This window comes from Entelurus aequoreus, linkage group LG20 (assembly GCF_033978785.1).
Source record: "Entelurus aequoreus isolate RoL-2023_Sb linkage group LG20, RoL_Eaeq_v1.1, whole genome shotgun sequence".
NCBI lineage: Eukaryota > Metazoa > Chordata > Actinopteri > Syngnathiformes > Syngnathidae > Entelurus > Entelurus aequoreus.
The window spans coordinates 575,263-596,914 of record NC_084750.1 but is presented as its reverse complement, the minus strand read 5'-3'; the positions used below and the strand labels follow the sequence as shown (position 1 = coordinate 596,914).

General features: G+C 40.3%; 2 protein-coding genes across 9 annotated transcripts in view; one reads left to right on the top strand and one right to left on the bottom strand.

The window, feature by feature from the left end:
* LOC133635751 (uncharacterized) overlaps positions 1-21,652 on the top strand; it is a 283,249-nt gene that overhangs the window by 102,629 nt on the left and 158,968 nt on the right. The window lies entirely within an intron of this gene.
* LOC133635752 (zinc finger protein OZF-like) overlaps positions 1-21,652 on the bottom strand; it is a 99,991-nt gene that overhangs the window by 43,877 nt on the left and 34,462 nt on the right. For 2 of the 8 annotated variants that reach the window (XM_062029013.1, XM_062029011.1), the window contains exons 1-3: positions 14,901-15,333; positions 11,801-12,034; positions 3,126-3,611 (exon numbers count right to left, since the gene is read on the bottom strand). The exons of 1 other annotated variant lie outside the window; for it this stretch is intronic. In XM_062029013.1, the coding sequence (XP_061884997.1) occupies positions 3,126-3,611; positions 11,801-12,034; positions 14,901-15,024 (844 nt within the window). In that variant the 5' untranslated portion in view covers positions 15,025-15,333. Of the gene's footprint in view, positions 1-3,125; positions 3,612-11,800; positions 12,035-14,900; positions 15,334-21,652 lie in introns of those variants that run through there. 5 more of the 8 variants (XM_062029012.1, XM_062029015.1, XM_062029014.1 and 2 more) reach the window with 5 other exon arrangements.

The window sequence follows — 21,652 nt, the reverse complement described above, 5'->3', positions numbered from 1 at the left end:
ATTAACATGAACCATTTTCGACTAATGATGCTCTCCTCTCTGCTCTAACTGCAGCTGGGACTGCTGCACGAGGCTACTGTCAGCTTGATCGCCTGTGAGGAGGGGCTCATGAATATTATTTTCACACCTTTCCTCTTTTTTTCCACTTCATCCATTGGTATTTCTAGAAGTACATTCACAATGTTTGAATATTGACTGCTTATATTAATATTCTTCTATTGTTTAGCATATTTCACTTTCCTCATATATTTTGCTTTGCTCAAAGGAACTGGATGAAAGTGGTCTTTAACTGTCGCTACTGAGTGTAAATATATATAATTATGTATATAATAACCTTCCGTTCTTCATCTTCATTACTGCTTGATTTAGCTCTGATCTTATTTTATCCAGAGAGAAGTTGACCATGAAAAGATGGCTAACATTAATAAAATGTCATTAAACTAAATAAAAGTAAATATATCTTTTTTGGATATTGTAGACGTATAAACACAAATTATAATGGATAATATTTAAATGAAAACAGTAAAGGTAATTACATTTTGAGGAGTAATTATAGTTGATGAACAAAGCTGGAAACTACATATAAATCATATAAAACAACAAAATACATACATAACAAATATTAACTAAATGTATTGTACCCAGCTTTATTTGAAGCATTCATTTAAAAAGTAAAACTAACTGATCTTGTATAAAACACAACTGCTCAAATGATGTATAAAGTAAATAATAATATGCTTCCAGAAGTGGTCTAAAAGATGTTTCAGATGTGAATCCGTAAATATGAACTAAGAGGGATGTATGTGTACTCAAAAGCAATGTAAAACACATGTAAAACAAATATGTATATCATATAAAATATTTCATTAATGGAATCATTTACAATTAGAAATGAAAATATCTAACGCTTCTATTTTGTTATTGTATAAAAATATTACTGTACAAAAGTGAATTATGAACATCCATATACCGTATTTTCTGCACCATAAGCCGCACCTAAAAACCACAAATTTTCTCAAAAGCTGACAGTGCGGATAATAACCCGGTGCGCTTTATATATGGATTAATATTAATACTTATTTTCATAAAGTTTAGGTCTCGCAACTATGGTAAACAGCCGCCATCTTTTTCCCTGTAGAAGAGGAAGCGCTTCTTCTTCTACGGTAAGCAACCGCCCCCATAGAAGAGGAAGCGCTTCTTCTTCTACTGTAAGCAACCGCCAAGGTGAGCACCCGCCCCCGTAGAAGAAGAAGCGCGCGGATATTTCATTTCATTTGTGTGTTTCTGTAAAGACCACAAAATGTCTCCTACTAAGAGACACGCGTACAAGGTTCCACTGACTTTTGATATTCCTGTGAACCGCACTGTGGATACAACGGGAGCACGTACGGTGAATATCCGTTAGCTTGCCATGCTAACGGCCAGAAACTTCCACCCATGGTGATATTCAAAAGGAAGACCTTGCCAAAATAGAACTTTCCAGCCGGCGTCATCATAAAAGCTAACTCGAAGGGATGGATGGATGAAGAAAAGATGATCAAGTGGTTGATAGACGTTTACGCGAAGAAACCGGGTGACACCGAAGAAGAAGAAGAATTCGGGGGATTTGTGGATGAGTAATAACTTCAGAACGTGAGCTTTAAATGTTTATTTTGTGTGTTGTGTGACATTAACGTTCGAGCAACGTTGAGTTATTGATGTTGCTATTGCTCTGCACTATTTTGAGTGTTACTATTTTTGTGATTGCACATTTGCACATTAAATTTTGGGAGTGAACAGAGTTGTTAGAACGCTGGTTTGTAATATATTATTAAAGTTTGACTGACCTATCTGACTGTTTTTTTGACATTCCCTTTAGCGCAGCGTAGGTGCGGCTAAAAACACGGGGCGGCTAATAGGTAAATAAAGTTTTGAAATATGCCATTCATTGAAAGTGCGGCTAATAACACGGGGCGGCTTATGGTGCGGAAAATACGGTATACATAAAATGTTTATTGTATGTCACATATGTTTTGTACTGTTTACTCTCACTTTTTCAGTAAAATGTATCCGTTCAATTAAAAGAAAGTACACAATGTTGTATATTAATGCATGTACCAATACTTGACAAAAAAAACAATAATAATATAAAATATCTATCCTATAAATGTAAGAAGCATATTAACAAGTATGTGTCACACACACAACAATGTCGTCACACATGTTTTATGTATTGATGTTGTTAGAAAGTTATAATTACCAAAGTTGTGACTTCATTTGCTGCTACTGTTCTCACCAGGACACTTGTGTTTCTTACACTGGTACTTATAAGAGGATCATTCATCACACACACTGCAACTCAACACTTTCACCAGTGTGTTTTCTCATGTGGACTTTACAATTTCGGTAGTTTACATAACCTTTACCACAGACTGAACAGTTAAAAGGTTTTTCTCCAGTGTGTATTCTTGTGTGTTCTTTCAAATTTTGACTTGTTACAAAACCTTTACCACATGTTGGACAGGTAAAAGGTTTTTCCCCAGTGTGTGTTCTCATGTGTACCTTCAAATTGTTACCTTCTACAAAATCTTTACCACAGACTGAACAAGAAAAAGGTTTTTCTCCCGTGTGTATTCTCATGTGTACTTTTAAATTTTGACTTTGTACAAAACTTTTACCACAGATTGAACAGGTAAAATGTTTTTCACCAGTGTGTATTTTCATGTGTTCTTTCAAACAAAATTTCTGCGAAAAACCTTTACCACATTCTGAGCAGGGAAAATGTTTTTCTCCAGTGTGCATACTCATGTGTTTTTTCAAATACCGTCTTTGGACAAAATATTTACCACATTCTGAGCAGGAAAAAGGTTTTTCTCCGTTGTGTACTCCCATGTGTACTTTCAAATTTTGACTTTGCACAAAACCTTTACCACAGACAGAGCAGGAAAATGTTTTTTCTCCAGTATGCGTGTGCATGTGTTCTTTCAACACATTTTTTCGGCCAAAACTTTTACCACATTCTGAGCAGGAAAAAGGTTTTTCTCCAGTGTGTATTATCATGTGTAATTTCAGACTACAACGGTATTTAAACATTTTGTCACAGTGAGAACATTTAAAGTGAGTGCTGTCAGTGTGACATTTCTTACCAGCTTTAGAGTCTTCCTTATCAGTGTCAGGAGAGTGTGACGTTGTGTTGTCACTATCTGACAGTGGAGCTAAGAGCTTGTCTGCTTGTGATCCTCCACAGTGGTCTCCATCAGCTTCTGTTGTCATGTATTGAGTTGAGCTGCTGCTTGGAGATTCTAACTCTCTATTCTTATCACTTTCACCTTTGACCTCATTACCTTTACTCTTCACAATCACGCCAATCACTGGGTACTCCTCCAACCATTCAAGATGCTCTCCCTCCTGACTAATACTGTGTTCCCGCTCTTCCTCTTTAATGTGCAGGGGCTGTGGCGCCTCCTCTTCTTCTTTAAAATGGGGGGTCAGTGGGTCCTCTTCTTCTTTTTTAAAGTGAGGGGTCTCTGGCACCTCGTCTTCATCTTTAATGTGGGAGGGCTGTGGCTCTTTCTGCTCCATCCCGACGCTCCATTCCTGCTGCTCAGGGAGAATATGTTCTTCACATATGTCTGCATGACACAAGAAGACAAACACATGCTATAGAAAAGTCCAGCTTTGTTCAGTCACATGAGACATTCAGTACGTTTTTTCATGTATCAAAAAAACCCAAACAAGTTATTGTATGAACTGGTCCTAAATCTATGTGGGGGAAGAAACATGCCACTTTTTACATTATTCAATTCAAACAATTCATTCAAACAATTCGTTTTGAGCATCAGGTTGTCGTGGTTAAAAAAGTTTACACACGGCCCACAAAAAATAAATATTCAATAAATACATAAACAGTACAACAATACAACACTCTGAAAAATTTTAAGAGTTTATAGAGTTTAAAAGTCAGAGTGCAGAGGGTACGAATAATTTGGAAAAGCGATTTATTTTACGCAATGGAAAGGCATTACATCGCTCCGAAGGCAACAAAGAGAATTCACCTGCAAGGACATGGCTCGGGGAGGCTAAAATTCTTTTTGCTTTTCGGAGGATTTGCTGCAGAAGAAGTTTAAGTCCACTGCTCCCCTCACCTCCCAGGGGATGATCAAGGGGATGGGTCAAATGCAGAGGACAAATTTCACCACACCTAGTGTGTGTGTGACAATCATTGGTACTTTAACTTTAACTTAACTCTTAGTTTTACTCCGGTAATCTTAGAGCAAGACTTAACAATACTTAGAGGATAAAGAGACCAACCTGGGGCGGGGTTACATTTTACTAAGATTGGCAATATGGCCTAAAATCTATATTCCAATATATCATTTAATACAGCACTGATAATAAAACCAATTTAAAGGGGGCTACAAAGGCTCCAAATTTAGTTGCTGACATATGCAGTAACATATTACATAATTGACCGTTGTATTATTTTTTCAAAACTATTATTAATCTACTTGTTAATTTACTGTTAATATCTGGTTACTTTCTGTTGTAACATGTTTTTATCTACACTTCTGTTAAAATGTAATAAACATTTATTCTTCTGTTGTTTGAATCTGTACATTAGTTTTGGATGATACTAAAAATTTGGGTATGTATCCAATTACCTGTTACCTATCCACTTTGTGCCTCGTGGCACATAAGGACCTCACGGGGCTTCTCCACTTGTCACAATCGGCTGCTGCAGTCCTCGCCTCCGACCATGAGTTCCATCCTCCCGCTTTCCTTTCTTTCTCAACGGTACGCCTCCAGGTGGTCATTGGTCTTCCCTTTCTTCTTTTCCCCTCTGGTGCCCAGGTCATGGCTATGCTGCAATTGTTGTTGTGGTCCTGCCGTAGTATGTGTCCAATCATCTTCCATATTCGTAGCTTTACGTCCTCACTGAGTGGCTTCATATTCGCTCTTTCCAGCAGTTTTTCAGTACTGATGTGATTTTGCCAGCAGATTCTGAGTAGTCTTCGTAGGCATTTGTTATGGATTACGTCAACCGCCCTGTTATCTCCTCTATTCATTTTCCAGGTTTCACACCCGTATAGCAATACTGGTACCACTAGTGTCTTGTACAGTTTTAGTTTTGTTCTTCTTGTGATGCTGTTGGAGCTCCAGGTCTTTCCAAGTCTGATGAATGCGCCTCTCGCTTTCGACAGTCTATTCTTCAGATCCTTCATGCCGCCTCCCTCTTTACAAACTGTGGCTCCCAAGTAGGTGAACTGGTCTACCTCTTTGACATCTTGTCCATTGATTTGGATTTTTTCCTGGTTTCTTGCATTGATCATCATTGTTTTAGTCTTTTGTGTATTGATCCTGAGTCCTACTCGCCCAGCTTCTTCGTCAATCCATGTTGTTTTACTCTGCATGTGCTGTTTTGTGGAGGACAGTAATGCTACGTCATCTGCAAAGTCGTTGAGTTTTGATGTTAGCTTCCAGCGAATTCCATTCTCTCCCTCTTTAACTGTTCTTCGAATTATCCACTCCATCCCGATCAAGAACAGGAATCCGGACATATTACATCCTTGCTTGACACCGGTTTTAATGTTGAACCACTCGCATGTTTCTCCTTGGTCTTCTACTGCGCACTGGAAGTCTTCGTACAATGTTTTCACCATTCTCACAATCTTCTCTGGAATTCCATATTTCTTCATAATCATCCACAGACTTTCGTGGAGGACGGAGTCGAAAGCCTTTTCGAAATCTACAAAGTTCATGAATAGTGTTGCTTGCCACTCGTTAACCTGTTCAATTATGTTTCGCAGTATGAAGACTTGCTCTGTTGTTCCTCTGACCGTTCTGTATCCTGCTTGCTCCTTTCTCAGCCTGCAGTCGATTCCTTTTCTTATGCGATCTACAATGACTCTTCAAACTATCTTCCTTACTACGGAGAGTAGTGTGATGCCGCTCGTGTTCTTGCATTCTTTGAGATTCCCTTTCTTTGCAAGTTTGATGAAGAGCCCTTTCTTCCAGTTTGTTGGGATCTTCTCATGTTTCCATATTTTTTCCAACAGTTGGTGTACTTTCTTTGTTGAGAAATCTATATCCGCTTTTAACAATTCAGCTGTGATGTTGTCGACCCCTGGTGTTTTTCCGTTCTGTAGCCTTTTTATTGCCTCTTTGACTTCCCCGGGTGTTGGTTCGGTTAATGTGATATCTTCAATTCTGTCGTTGAATTCAAATTCGTCCTCTTGAGTGATTGGGTTTGCTGGTTCTTCTCTATTCAAGACCTCCATAAAATGTTCTGTCCATCTCGACTTTATTGCATCCCTTCCACTGATGAGGTTACCATTTTGTCCAGCACTGCTGCGCTCTGTCTGGGCCTTTCTTTGCACAGTATTTTTGTGAGTCCGTATGATGTCTTAATATGTTGTTTTCTTGCAGCATCTTCAGCTTCACCAGCGATGTTCTCCATCCATTTCCTTTTGTCTGCTTTTATGCTTCTCTTCACCTCTTTGTTCTTATCTGCGTACTTCTCTTTTAGCCGTTTTTTGATTCTTTCAGAACGAGTGCCCAGGATCGTCTTGTTTATGCTGTTTCTTTGTTCTACTAAACTCCATTATTCTTTGCTAATCCATGGCGTTCTCCTTTTCCGTGGTCTCCCCAGGACTGCCTCGGCCACTTTGATGTAAGCCTTCTCCATTACTCTGAAGTCTCGTTCCACCTCCTCATCTTACAATCCTCCCTGCTCCTCCTCCTCCAAGACTTGGTACCTATTTCTTAGACTGATGGTAAATGTCTTCAAGATGTTTTCGTTCTTCAGCTTTGCCGTGTAATAATTGACTCTGGCGCTTTTCTTCTCCTTAGGTTTTCTCTTAAACCTCAGCCTATTTGTTGTGCAAACCAAATAGTGGTCGCTTCCGATGTCTGCAGATCTGTATGCTCTTGTATCATCTATTGAATTCCTGAAACGCTTATTGACAAGTGTATGATCTATCTGATTCTTGGTCTTCCAATCTGGAGATACCCATGTTGCCTTGTGTATTTCTTTATGTGGGAACAGAGTCCCAGTAATGACCAGCTCGTTCATGTCACACATTTCGCAGAGCCATTCTCCATTGTTGTTCCTTCTTCCAAGCCCATGCTTGCCAATGACTCTTTCATAACCCTGGCGCTCGTTTCCCACGTTAGCATTCATGTCTCCTGTCACAATCAACGTGTCGGGTTTGTTTCTCCTGTCAAGTACGTCTTGTAGCCGCATGTAGAATGCATCCTTTGCTTGTTCTTTTGCATCTTTTGTTGGGGCATAGTTGTGTATGAAAGTCAGTTTGATGTGTTGGGAATGGTACCTAGCTTGAATAATTCTTTCGTTGACATGTGTCCAACCAATCAGGGCTCTTGCTGCAGTTTTTGACATTAGTATGCCGATGCCTTGCCTGTGGTTGTTGTCGTCTCTGCCAGAGGAAATTATTGTTTCTCCTTCTGCCAATTCTACTTTTCCCTGTCCTGTCCAGTGTGTTTCGCTGATTCCCATGATGTCGATTCCTTTGGTGGTTAGTTATTTTGCTGCCAGTGCTCTATTGCCGCTGACATTCCAATTTCCATTCTTCATCGTTTTTCTGGGGTGCAGCAGTAGCTTTTTCGGCCGAAGGGTGTCCCGTTGGTTCTGTAGGCTTTGACCCTTGGGCGTCATGGTGTCTCTCTCATTTCAAGGACTGGCTACAGCGTTTCCCGGTAGTGAATTTGCTCTGCTGTGGGTTTCTGTTATAAACTCCTTTTTATGGGAGCGGGTTATTGGCCCTCAGCCCAACTCCCAACCTGGAGGACAGGTGAGATCACTCTTGGTCTGGTCTCTACCCTTCGACCTGTTTAGCATGGGAGACCCTGCCAGGAGTACGAGACTCCAGGCAACATAGCTCTAGAGGTCATGGAGGCGAGCAAAACCACCCAACCAGGATAAGGTGGTGATCCCGTCGGGGTAAGGTATGGATCCAATACCAAGTAGTAATAGGGACAGTGACACTTCCTGTTTCCTGTTTGCTGGGTTCCCTAAGCACAAGTGACTTCATAAAACAAATCTTGCTTCATAATTTCTGGTTTCTTCCGACCAAAACATATCAATATATATTGAATATTTTATCGAACGCAGTTTATATTGATATCGATTATGTGTCTATCGCTGTATATATTGATATCGTATTATTGGCCCAGCCCTATTGAAACTGTACATTTGTTTTGGGTGATACTAAACATGTGGGTATGGATCCAATACCAAGTAGTAATAGGGGCAGTATTGATTGCATTTAGTCACGTGACTTTTTCTGAGATGTAACTTTCGGTGAACGAAGTGGTGGTCAACCAAACCAACATGGCTATTGTGTATTGTGCAAACTACCTGAGTAAGCAAGGAGCCTAAATATTACCACTAAAAGCAGATATGAGCAAAAACTAACTATGCAATGGATTAGATACCTACACTTTATTAAAAAAAAGATTTGTCGTGAGATATCAAGGATTATACGTCGGTCACGTTCCCAGACATATGGAACTATTGTGCTCCAGACATCATTCCACACGACAGAACAGATGGAAATTTGGAAAAGCATAGAGGTATACAACTTCTTTGTGTGTGGCTGGGTCAAGGACATTGGTATCAAGACTCTCCCTGATAAATATGCATCGTTTTTGCTCGGGTAAGGATGCATTTCATGATTTAACTTCACGTCTTGCTAGAACCCGTCTTTGTAAACAAACTGTAGGTAGCACTTGATAGCCTTGATTCGCTGTTCTTCCTTTTCTTACTATGTTAACAACTCAAAGATAATCGCTGACACCACTGAAGACCTGGCTGGTTGTGAAAAATTACGGAAAAGTAATCCCAGCCAACTATAACAGGTAAGTTTCAGCCATGTTATCTTGATGTTGTTGCACGCGTCGTTACAAGCGCGCATGTTTTCCCCCGTCTGTATCAAAATATAACTATAGATGTCAACATTGTGTAAGTGCTGAAAGATTCATTTATGATTGTTTATCAAAATATAACTATAGATGTCAAAATTGTGTACAGTCGTGGTCAAAAGTTTACATACACTTGTAAAGAACTATTTCTACAACTCTTATTTTTTGTGACAGTGATTGGAGCACATACTTGTTGGTCACAAAAAACATTCGGGAAGTTTGGTTCTTTTATGAATTTATTATGGGTCTACTGAAAATGTGTGCAAATCTGCTGGGTCAAAAGTATACATACAGCAATGTTAATATTTGGTTACATGTCCCTTGGCAAGTTTCACTGCAATAAGGCACTTTTGGTAGCCATCCACAAGCTTCTGGCAAGCTTCTGGTTGAATTTTTGACCACTCCTCATGACAAAAATGGTGCAGTTCAGCTAAATGTGTTGGTTTTCTGACATGCACTTGTTTCTTTAGCATTGTCCACATGTTTAAGTCAGGACTTCAGGAACGGCCATTCCTTTACCACTTTTGACGTGTGTTTGGGGTCATTGTCCTGTTGGAACACTCGACTGCACCCAAGACCCAAACTCCGGGCTGATGATTTTAGGTTGTCCTGAAGAATTTGGAGGTAATCCTCCTTTTTCATTGTCCCATTTACTCTCTGTAAATCACCAGTTCCATTGGCAGCAAAACAGGCCCAGAGCATAATAGTAGCATACAGCAAATTTCTTCGAGAAAGGCAAAATGCTGTCGAGAAAGGCAAAATGCCATTCAGCACGCTTTGACAACAGACGCTAGCTGGACCACTACTTTGAGTGTCGCATATTTAATGAGCCGGACGTGACGTCAGGTGAATACAAAGAATACTTGTGTATCTAAACACATCATCATCATCACAATATATATTTTTTCTGAGGAAGCAATTAAGCTTTGGTCTTGTTGTGTTGTTTGACACTATTTTGACGGTCTTTTGTTTCCCTTAAAAATGTATTCTGTTTTTATCAGCACTTTTCCGATCCTTGCTTTTAAATGAACAACAATTGAATATAGTTATTTTGTAACAGCCTAATGAGCAGCACAGTAACAGTATAAATAAATATTTATGAATCAATCTAAGAGCCAATGGCTAAATTAGAGCCAATCCGATTAGTAATCTTTAAACTAGTCAATGACATCTATCAACGTAGTGGTGAGTTGCAGTCCAAGGGTTAGGGTTTAAACTTTTTTTCATCATCTTTCCATTCCCTTTCACTACAATGTTTACAAACGTTGTCCTCCACATGATTTATAGAGGCTTTGCAGTCACGTGGTTTTATCACGTGACTTTGTGTTACGCCGCCATCTTGCCGGTCAACCGGTCAGCTCGTTCCTACGTGTTCGTACAGATTCAGTTTGATTTCTGCGCTACATTTTCACCGATTTCATCCGAATTATGGCTGAGTTGCAATCCAATGAAGTTGTGCATTTGGATGAAGAGTCCAAGAAACGTTACAGAGAGAAGTTGAACCTTGTTGGCACAACGGATCCGTACCTTTTACCGAGAAGCATGCTAAAATCACCTGAGCATTTTGCAACAGCCGACCTGCCTGATCTCTCATATCCAGACATTTATAATTACCTCGTCGATTCACCATCTCCGTACACTAGAAAGGACCTTAAGGCATACAAGAGTCTGGATGCCTACAAGTATTTTACAGCAGGTTTTGTGCATGATGGGCTGATATGGCAGATTCCAAACAAGAATCGATTTCTTCTCATGACCAAGGTAAGGAAAAAGCACACACAGAAGAGCCTACTGTCTGTTTACAAATCCGCGTGGCAGTAACAGTGTGATTGTGATAAAACTACTGAAGTGATTCTAATGAAAACTCACATTGTTAAGCTGCCTTGCTGCTCTTGCTGCCTTTCTAAAAATGCACCCAGCATTTTCAACAATCATATTTGTATCATCCCATATTGTATTATTTCACATTTTGTGAAACAAATCAGGGGTAAATAGTTTGTTTACACACCTGATATGAAGTGTTCATTGCATATCCTTGTGTACATCGTAGGTTTCCATCGTTCACGACAAATCGCCGCAATCCATTTATCGCGTTTTTGATGTTTGCCGGGAATCTATAGAAGCTAAGATTTGGTTTATCGCCTCGTCTATTGCTACATCCAACAGCACAGCAGGTTTCAGGTGTTGTTCCTGAAAACGCACCCCTGCCGTAGAATGCACCCCCTGACGCGGATGCGCGCTTACGTCACTCGTTTCGAAAAGTATATCTAAACTCGGCTTTAATGACGGAAGTGGCTGAAATCGCCTCTTTCGGTTCCAAGCTCAAATAGCAGCAGATTTAACAAGAAAGCGTGTGTGAGTCATTGACGGGCACTGAACTGGTGACCGGCAAGATGGCCGCCAAGCTAATGTCACGTGGCTGATGACGTCAGCTGCAAAGCCTCTATACTACAGCCACAAATGGTTGAACTTGCACTTACCATCTTACACAAATAACTGCTTTGCTGTGGGCTTTCCTAATATGCGCTGCTAGCTAAACTCTACTGTAACATACACAGCATAGCACACTCGTCCTGCTCCAGAAATTCTGACCGGGCTGTACAGATAATTAGTTTACATATTTCTTTAAATAAAAATATTATTATAATTTTTGGGAACTTTCAAGGACGTGTTTAAGATTTTTTACAAAATGTTGATAGAATTCAAGACATTCCAAGGCCTTCAATTGAAATGATAAGATTTAAGATTTTAATTCTGTGAGCACGAATTGATTAAGCCTACTTGGATGACAGGCCAAATGTCTTCTAAGACAAACTGAACAGTCAAGTTGTGATGGATTGAATGCCCTGAGAATAAAATTATATCTGGATGTTGTGCTTACTTGAACTGTGATGAAGCTGTGAGGACTCAGGTGGTTTGTCTTCAGTCTTCACAGACACAACAGTCAGTGGAAACTTGGTGAGATCAGCCTCCTCCTGCCCTAGAAGACACTCTTCCTCCTGACTGATCCACACTTCCTCCTCTTCCTCTTTAATGTGGGATGGCTTTGGCTCCACCTGTTTAACACAAGGGGGATGTAGATCTTCCTCTTTAATGTGGGGGGGCTGCTGGACGTCTGTTGGGTAAATAAGTAAATAAAATTATTAGAGAATAGAAATAGTTTATGACTGACACTGTTAACACAATGAGATAAAATGTGTTCTTTTGTATGTTGTGTTAAAAGTGTATCACTAAACAACCAATAAAAACATGGGAAAGATTTCCTTTTGTTACAGCTACTAAATGTAAAAGAGGTACAGTCAGTAATACAAGATGCTTGGAAATTTAAGGGGCAATTTGAAAAGTCTTTATAAGTACGAGCCAGCATTGATTGAGGCATTCTTAATTGTATCCTCAGTGGTGTAAAGTAAGCCAATTAATTATTAAAGTTAAAGTACCAATGTATGTCACACACACACTAGGTTTTGCAAAATTATTCTCAGCATTTGACCCATCACCCTTGATCACCCCCTGAGAGGTGAGAGGAGCAGTGGGCAGCAGCGGTGGCCGCGCCCGGGAATCATTTTTGGTGTTAATCCCCAATTCCAGCCCTTGATGCTGAGTGCCAAGCAGGTCTTTGGTATGACTCTGCCAGGGTTTGAACTCACAACCTACCGATATCAGGGCGGACACTCTAACCACTATGTGTACATGTCGACCTATTACACCTAAACCTTATCTTCAACCTTGTAATAATATAGTCATAACCATTGCTTAAATATAATGGAAATACAAAATGTACTCATAACAGCCACACTATATTTTTATCATCTTATAAAATTATTTTCTTTATGGTCTTTTTGTTGGCTGGGCCAAAGGGAATTCTTACAAAACATGTTTTACTAAGTGGTGTTTTTATGGAGTATGTCCATCAACAATATCTTTTTAGAGCGCAGCTCCCACATTCACTTGGAGACCATCTACGACACGCTGAAGGAAAGTCAGTCACCTTTATGTTGTTTTCATAAATCAACTGTTGACTAGGGATGATGTTTGAAGTTCGAGCCTATTATCGAATCCTCTTATCGAACCGATTCCTTATCGATTCTCTTATCGAGTCCAGATAGGTTGTTGTATATGTAAAAAAAACACACAATATTTGGTTTAACAAATCACTTCACATTCTCTACTGCTCGCTACTATAGTATTACCATATCGGAGTTATTGTGCAGAAATGTGGGGAAATAACTACAAATGTGCGTTATTAACCGTGTTACAAAAAAAATTAATTCGACTGATACATAATGTTGGATATAGAGAACATACAAACACTTTATTTATTGAATCAAAAATATTAAAGTTCAATGATTTGGTAAAATTGCAAACAGCTAGAATGATGTGGAATTAAATGATGGAATGGATTAAGTAATGAAGTTAAACATTGTACTGATATGATCCAGTTTAAGAGGTTGTTCAAATGAATAGTGCTTACAAAGTACAAAGAAGAAGAATTATGAGAAATACTTTCAACCTTATTGAAAATAAGATATTCTTCATCTCAGTATATTAATAATGACTGAATTAATTAATTACATATTACAAAACTATTGTACATACTAATTCACAGATATTTTATTATAAAAAGGTCAGTAAATAATGTATATATTTGTAAACGCTATGAAGTGGTAAAGGGGTAGGATTAAATAAGCTTTACTTCTTCCTACTCCTGTAAAGTGAAATGATATGAAACGGTGATGTATTATACTGTAAGTGTGTCCATGTTCCAAATAAACTAAAGAAATAAAGAAAGCACTAGATTATTAGACAGACTTGCAAACTCTGTCGTGGTGTAGGCTACAAGATAACGTTAACGTTATCAGACACATACAAAAAGGCTCACGTTAACGTTACCGTTAGCCACTGACTATGCGTAGGTAACGTTTAGTCTAGCTAACATTACTGCAGTCCTGGTTGACATAAGAGGTGACGTTACTACAAGTGAGCAGATATGGAAATTAACCGGCAACAGTTAACGTTAGTTACTCACCGGCGTCACCGCCGCTGTAGCTGGGACTTGGGCAGCTGGCAGAAGAAGAGGGGCGTTCTTCGTCGTCTCTGCCGCTGCTTCAGCACGTGTTCGAAGACACGACACGCTTGTTGTGCTTCCCCCCCCCCCTTACACGAGAGCGAAGCCTGGCAATAATTGCACATTGCCGCTTCCTCGTTTTTTTTGGTGAAATGAAGCCATGCCTTGGAGCGCTTTTTCCGGTCCATTTTTTTCCTGCTTTCCCCATCTGCGCCTAATGACTGTGCTACGTGACGTCATTTCTTGTGATGTCCCACGGTGCATTTCTTGTCAGGACGGGATTCGTTCCCAGGGATTCGAATAAAGAACCAACTCTTTTTCTTTACTATAGTGGTCTTGATAACGGGTACCGGTTCTCACAAAGGGATTCGAGTCCGAGGACTCGGTTCTTTTCTTATCGAACAACCGGGAAAACAGGTTTCGAACATCATCCCTACTGTTGACTACTTTGCTTATTAAAAGACGATTGACAATAAATGATTACTTTCACTTATTGATGCATGCAGGTCAGAATCAGGAAGTGAAATTAGCCATGAAACTATGAATCATATTGATCACAATGTCAAAAATATTTGGTGATTCTGTGAGTTTTGTGTAAACATGTTGATACACATTGTTACAAACTGAGAGGAACATAAACCTCATAACATAAACCGTATGTGGGCTCTGTACAGAGGATGTCGTTGTGGCTTGTACAGCCCCCTGAGACACTTGTGATTTAGGGCTATATAAATAAACATTGATTGATTGATAAATATTGTGTCTGAAACTGTCTCATTTTCATGAACAATATAAAAACAAAGCAGTGCATCGTCGTCACAAGACAATTTACCTTCCTATAGACAATATATTAAAGAATAATGTTAATAATCAAATATAAAGTTAGTAAACATGTGAGAGTAAGAAGTAAACAAACCCGTTGTGTGTAAAACAACTTGATGTTTCTTGAAAACAGCGTCCAGTAGTTGATGATGTCGCTCCTTGTCCTCTTTTGTTGGACAAAGTTCCTCCTCGTACTCTGCTATCGTTCTTTCGCACATTTTCACACAATCACAACACTTTACACTCACACTTGATCTCTGCTTAGCGATGTGTTGATAACTTCTGCGTCTTTGTTAGCAGCTAACAAGCTAAGCTAACTAGCAAGCTAAGCGAGAACAAGACGCGTCAGAGTGACTAATGTATCCGAATACAAACAATTACTAATAATGTTTAATCTCTTAGGCGTTATACATGTGTACATGTATACACTAATTAAAAATACAGAACTATAATGGCCACGTTTAGACCTTCTCTATCAAACGCCATTTTGCTTTTTCCTTGTTCTTCTTCTTATTTTATTTCCAGCAGACTAGTAGAGCATTTTAGGCGTATTGCTGCCCCCAACAGGTTCTTAACGGGATTTCCTCGTTATGTCATATGGCCCACATCTAATATCAGACGATACATGCATCTTTCTTTAAAATTACCATTATGTCCCAACTGTCTTTATAGTCTTTACAGCAGTGATGTGCCGTCAGGGGAGGCAAGTGAGGCAGTGCTTAACCATGAGATGTTAGAAAAACGAATTAATAAAATAAAATAAGTTTTAATATTTCTCTTTTGGTCTATGCTTTCTATGTGATTTTGGTGTGGTTCCTGTATATTTTGATAATTTTCATGGTCAAAATCGCGGAAATTCCGTGTTTCCTTAACAAAATAACGTGGCAGACGAGAAGTGAGGCAGACACAGGTGGTGCCTCCACGGCCATAGACATACTATCAGTAGACGCAGCATTGGCTGCTGTGACGCGAGAAATTCGGCCGCCATCTTGAAGTGGTGATGAGGAGCTGGCGAGCAGCCTAAACTGACAGTTAATTGACAGGTAGAAAACAAAGATGCCGGGCTGGTGTTCAGCGTTTTCCTGCTCAAATGAGCGGACAGTTGAAAATAGGAATCGGGGGATTACTTTTCACAAGTAAGATTTAACATTAACGTACTATTGGTAGTATTTTGTAAAATAATATTACCACAGAGTTGAGAAGGAGCAAAGATCTTCAATAGTACTGAAATCGTAGCCGCTAGCAAACAAGAGTATGACCATAATAGAATTGCTTGTCAATTAAATTAATTACAGTTAAAAATGTCATACTTGAATAACATAAAGTTGAAATAAATGATGAAGATAAAGATTGTAAAAGCCAATAGGGGTAAAAGTTAGGACCACACTCCAGATTGTGTGTGTGTGTGTGTGTGTGTGTGTGTGTGTGTGTGTGTGTGTGTGTGTGTGTGTGTGTGTGTGTGTGTGTGTGTGTGTGTGTGTGTGTGTGTGTGTGTGTGTGTGTGTGTGTGTGTGTGTGTGTGTGTGTGTGTGTGTGTGTGTGTGTGTGTGTGTGTGTGTGTGTGTGTGTGTGTGTGTGTGTGTGTGTAATTTTTCAAGACTGGACTTTTAATCAAAGCATGAAGTCATTAACACTGGGAGACCAACGCCAGAGCTGCCAGATTTGATTCAAACGTGTGTGGTCCGAGGACAGAAAATAACGCGTTCATTTCAAAAGGTTTGGTATACTGGGAAAGAATGGCTTTGTGGCTGTGCTACAAAAAACGTCTTTATTGCTTTCCCTGCCTTTTATTCTCAACGAGTGGCCGTGTTTGGACCCAAATGGGATATACTAAAGTGGCGACTTGTCCATGGTGTACACTGCCTTCCGCCCAAAAGCAACTGGGATAGGCTCCAGCACCCTTCGCAACCCCGAGAGGGGTTGCAGGGGGTGCTGGAGAAAATGGATGGACGGGATGGATCTGAAAAACCTGCCAAGAAGCCTCGAAAAACATGAAAGCTCATCTGCCCACATTCAAGGTCCGGGTTCCTTAAAAACGTTTGGAATATCACGTATTGATCTGGCTCTAAATGAGACTAAAAAACAGCATCCACAATGCCAATGTAAAGGAACATCGTGAGATATTAAAAGACCTGATAAATGCCACTTGCTTCTTGGGGAAACAGGAGCTTGCATTTGGCGGCAATTATCTCAATTGAGAAAGAGAGACTTTAAAAGCTCAAAAAAAAGAGAAAAAGGAGGACTTCTACAACATCCTTGTCCAGAAGGAAAGGCGAATGGACTTCATTTACAAGTAAAGGTAAGGTATACTGTCAAGTACTGTGGTCCCCAAAATCCGGCCCACGGGAAGTCCCAAGTTAAAAAATAAAGAAATATATATATATTTTTTTAATTATTATATTTAAAAATCTGTCCTTTCTAATCCATTTTCCACCGCTTGTTACTTCGGGTGTCTCCTAGCCGCTCAGGCATATCATATTGTCTAAAAATGCATTTTCCCATCGAAAATCAAGAGATCATTGCACTAGCGCCGCAGTGACGGTCAATTAGTGCGCGAGGAATATATATATATATATATATATATATATATATATATACAGCCCGGCCCCTGGCCAAATTGTTTTAACCCAATGCGACCCCCAAGTCAAAAAGTAGTCTGCTCTGCAGTTGCTGTGTTAATTGTGTGCTAAGTGTGTTGAAATGTTTTATTCTAGCATCATACTGTGTGTTTTTGTGATTTTTAGCCGGTGCCATTGCATCATACTGTCATGTTTGTAAATCTGACTTGTGAGACAGTGACATAGCATCATACTGTATGTTTGTAAATCTGACTAGTGGGTCAGTGGCAGTGCTTCCCCAACCTCAAACCTCACTGCACGCCACTGCTTTACAGGACTTTTCAAATGCTTCTTGTTTGGTAATTAATAGGAAGAAGTGTGAAATAATGAAATAGATAAGAAATCTGTCTATGTCTTTACTGTGTAGGGAGGGGTAGCATCCCAAGTTGCAGCTCCCGCAAGGGAGCGCCCATATAACGCTGCGAAAAACCCTGAAGACACATAAGATCAAGATAGGCTGCCTGAGGAAACCCGTGGTGCAACGCACAGGGCCAGTACCTTGTACGGCCCTGATGAGACGGAGGAGGACCCAGGCCCGGACACCCCCCACAGTGCCTGGAACCTCCAAGCACTACCGGCGCAACCCCGGGGCAGACCGTCGGAGGGGGGACGCGTGGCGTGGAGCGCTACCTGGACACAAGTCGAGGGACTGATCACCCTCGGCTGGGTCGCCCGGGAGAGGGTGTTTGATTAAGACCCGAAACACCCTATGATTACGGGAGAATCACTGATGATGTGTCCAGGTTGCACCGTAAGGTGTATTTATGAAACCGATCCAGTATGGCATCGCCATTGACTTCCAGGAAGAGGCTGGATGACAACCCCGAAAGAGTGGTGACAACTGGAGAGACAGTTGACAGCTCGGAAAGACGGCAACCGGGGCAGGGAGGGGTAGCATCCCAAGTTGCAGCTCCCGCAAGGGAGCGCCCATATAACGCTGCGAAAAACCCTGAAGACACATAAGATCAAGATAGGCTGCCTGAGGAAACCCGTGGTGCAACGCACAGGGCCAGTACCTTGTACGGCCCTGATGAGACGGAGGAGGACCCAGGCCCGGACACCCCCCACAGTGCCTGGAACCTCCAAGCACCACCGGCGCAACCCCGGGGCAGACCGTCGGAGGGGGGACGCGTGGCGTGGAGCGCTACCTGGACACAAGTCGAGGGACTGATCACCCTCGGCTGGGTCGCCCGGGAGAGGGTGTTTGATTAAGACCCGAAACACCCTATGACTCCGGGAGAATCACTGATGATGTGTCCAGGTTGCACCGTAAGGTGTATTTATGAAACTGTATATATTTGATCAGTGTTTATGTTGTGCACAAGGTGTATTTATAATATAATGTGTAAAGGAAATTTCATATTTATATGAAGCTCAAGATCAGAGCCCGGTGTCTCCTGGTATTTGAGATTGTTTATAAGGTTAGGCGAAATAAGTCCTCAACTTCAGCCTAAACCCCTTTGGTCTGCAAAATTGTCAATTTATGAATGTAAAACTGATTGTTTATTTTGTTGACCACTGACCAAAGAAATAATAAACTAAACTAACTAAAATCTGTTGGTGGTATTACTGTTAAAACTCTATCTGATGTCAATCAATCAATCAATCAATCAAAGCTTATTTATATAACCCTTAATCACAAGTGTCTCAAAGGGCTGCACAAGCCACAAGGACATCTTGGAATTACTATTAACAAGTCTATTTGTAGATGAAAATGTATCTTTAAATATACAGAAATCAAACTGTTGGCTTTAAAGGGACCTCGCCTTACAAGGAAGGATAATGTTCTCCAAGGCTGAAGAGATTTCTAGGATGGTGGATCCTGCCCTATCATTATATGTTAATAAAAATCATCCTTAACAATGAATTATTCTCTATTTAAATTTATATGGCGGAATAAAACAAAGTATGGTCAACGATATAGAATAATTAGACACTACATCGATGGAGGTTTCAATGTGAGAGACCAGGTCTATTCCAGTGGCAGCCGGCCCGCCAAAGCTTTTCACGTGGCCCGCCGAACATCAGCCAAATAGACTTGAGGAAACCATTTTAACTAGGGTTGATCATGTAAGGGACAAGCGGTAGAAAATGGATGGATAGATGATAATGTATGCAGTACTCCATCCACACCGCAGGGAGCAACAGCGAGGCATATGTCACAATGAAGCAGCAGTGGGGTGAGTAGAAGGAGACTACTCATTCAACCCTGATTTTTTATTTTTTTAAATAAATTGCAAAATTCAGATTTTTAACAACGACCGGACAACAAAGTATGAATGTCCTACCCTGAGCAAGTGCTTGAGTCATTGTTTCCTGTCGGACATTTTAAGCGACGGACACAGTGTTCTAGACAAGCAGTAAGATTTGTCACAAAACTTGGTCAGATCTTTGGAAGTAGATATTGTGCATAAATATATTTAGTTTTTCTATTGAACTTGCTGACTTTGTAAAGACTTTTGTATTCGTGGTTGTGTTGTTTTTGTCTGAGAGTAACTCTGGCAATCAAAGTTTGTTTAATGCATGTAGCGCTAAAATTGTCCAGTAGAGGGCGATAATGCTACATTTTACATTTTAATTGTGATGAGCCATTGATGGTGCGCAATTGTTTGCTGTGGATGTTGTTTAATTTAAATATGCGTAATGATTTGTAGTTTATTGTGTGAATGTATCAACACAAAACATTCTATTTCATTTCTGTAATATACACAATGGACATTATTTATATAAAATACACAATGGACATTGTGTTTACTTTGCAATCAGGTAAACGCAGCCACAAAGGAATATAACCTGCGAAGGCACTTTCTGACGAAACATCCACATTTTGATGTACGGCCCCTGAGCCCTTGGACTCTCGAAACTGCGGATCTCTTCATGATATAGTTGAATAGTCCTGCTATAAACTTTGAAACGCTTAATACTGTATTCAAATCAAATGGATCAAAAAATGGCTGATGTGCATGCAATAAAAAAACCCAGGTCAGTTTTTCCCAACCTTATATTTGACTGGGATGAGAATTAGCACCTCCAAGTCCGAGTGCATGGTTCTCACCTGGAAAAGGGTGGGAGGAGATAATTTCCCAAGTGGAGTAGTTCAAGTACCTTGGGGTCTCGTTCTGAGTGAGGGAAGAGTGGATCGTGAGATCGATAGGCGTTTTGGTGCGGCGTCTGCAGTGATGCGGACCCTGCATCGTTCCGTTGTGGTGAAAAAGAAGCTGAGCCGGTAGAAGCTCTCAATTTATCGGTCTATCTACATTCCCTACCCTCACCTATGATCATGAACTTTGGGTTATGACCAAAAGGGCAAGATCACAGGTACAAGCGGCCTAAATGAGTTTCATTTGTCGGGGGCGGGGATTTCCCTAGTGATAGGGTGAGGGAGGAGATTGACGAAGTGGCTAGGGAGAGGGAAGTCTGGGCTTCTCTGCTTAGGCTGCTGCCCCCGCGTCCTGACTTTGGATAAGCGGATGAAGATGGATGGATGGATGGATGGATGGATGGATGGGCATATTTTAAAAATGTGGTGGTCTCAAGTTTCTACTAAGTTGATTTGAAGTCTTCTAAATTACGCATGAAGTTATCCAATTTTTATGAACAAGCTCTGGATTCATGGAGGTTGGCCTATAAACATAACTTCTCCCCACATAAGTGCATTCTTTGGAATAACAACTAAATTTTACACAGAGACAAAATGTTGTTTCACAAACAATGTGTTGAAAAAATATGTTTTTTCTCATTGATAGGAATGTAATATAATTTGATTATATTACTTTTTTTTTTTACATTGGTCTTATTGCCTATAAAAATGGATCAATGGCATCCCCGCCTAGCTTCTTCAACTTGTTAAATCCTCTCTACAGGGTGAACAGCTGGAAGGTGTTTTGCCAGGCATAATGATAGCTGGAATAAACTTCCCGGATCAAAAATGTAACAACAAACACAGAAGGAACTCTCTGGATTTAGATAAAAGTTGTCCACCAAAGGCTGTTGCATTCTGGAGGAACTCCTTCCCTCATACTGATTTCAGGAACATTTTGACATAACAGATTTTTCATCCCAAATAATATGAAATAAGTACACATCAAAATAATTCATACATTTTACCCATGTAACTCAAATCTATCCAAATGTATGCAGGATGTTTCTGCAGAATGCACATTTCATCATCCGTCCATTTTCTACCGATTATCCCTTTCGGGGTCGCGGGGGGTGCTGGAGCCTATCA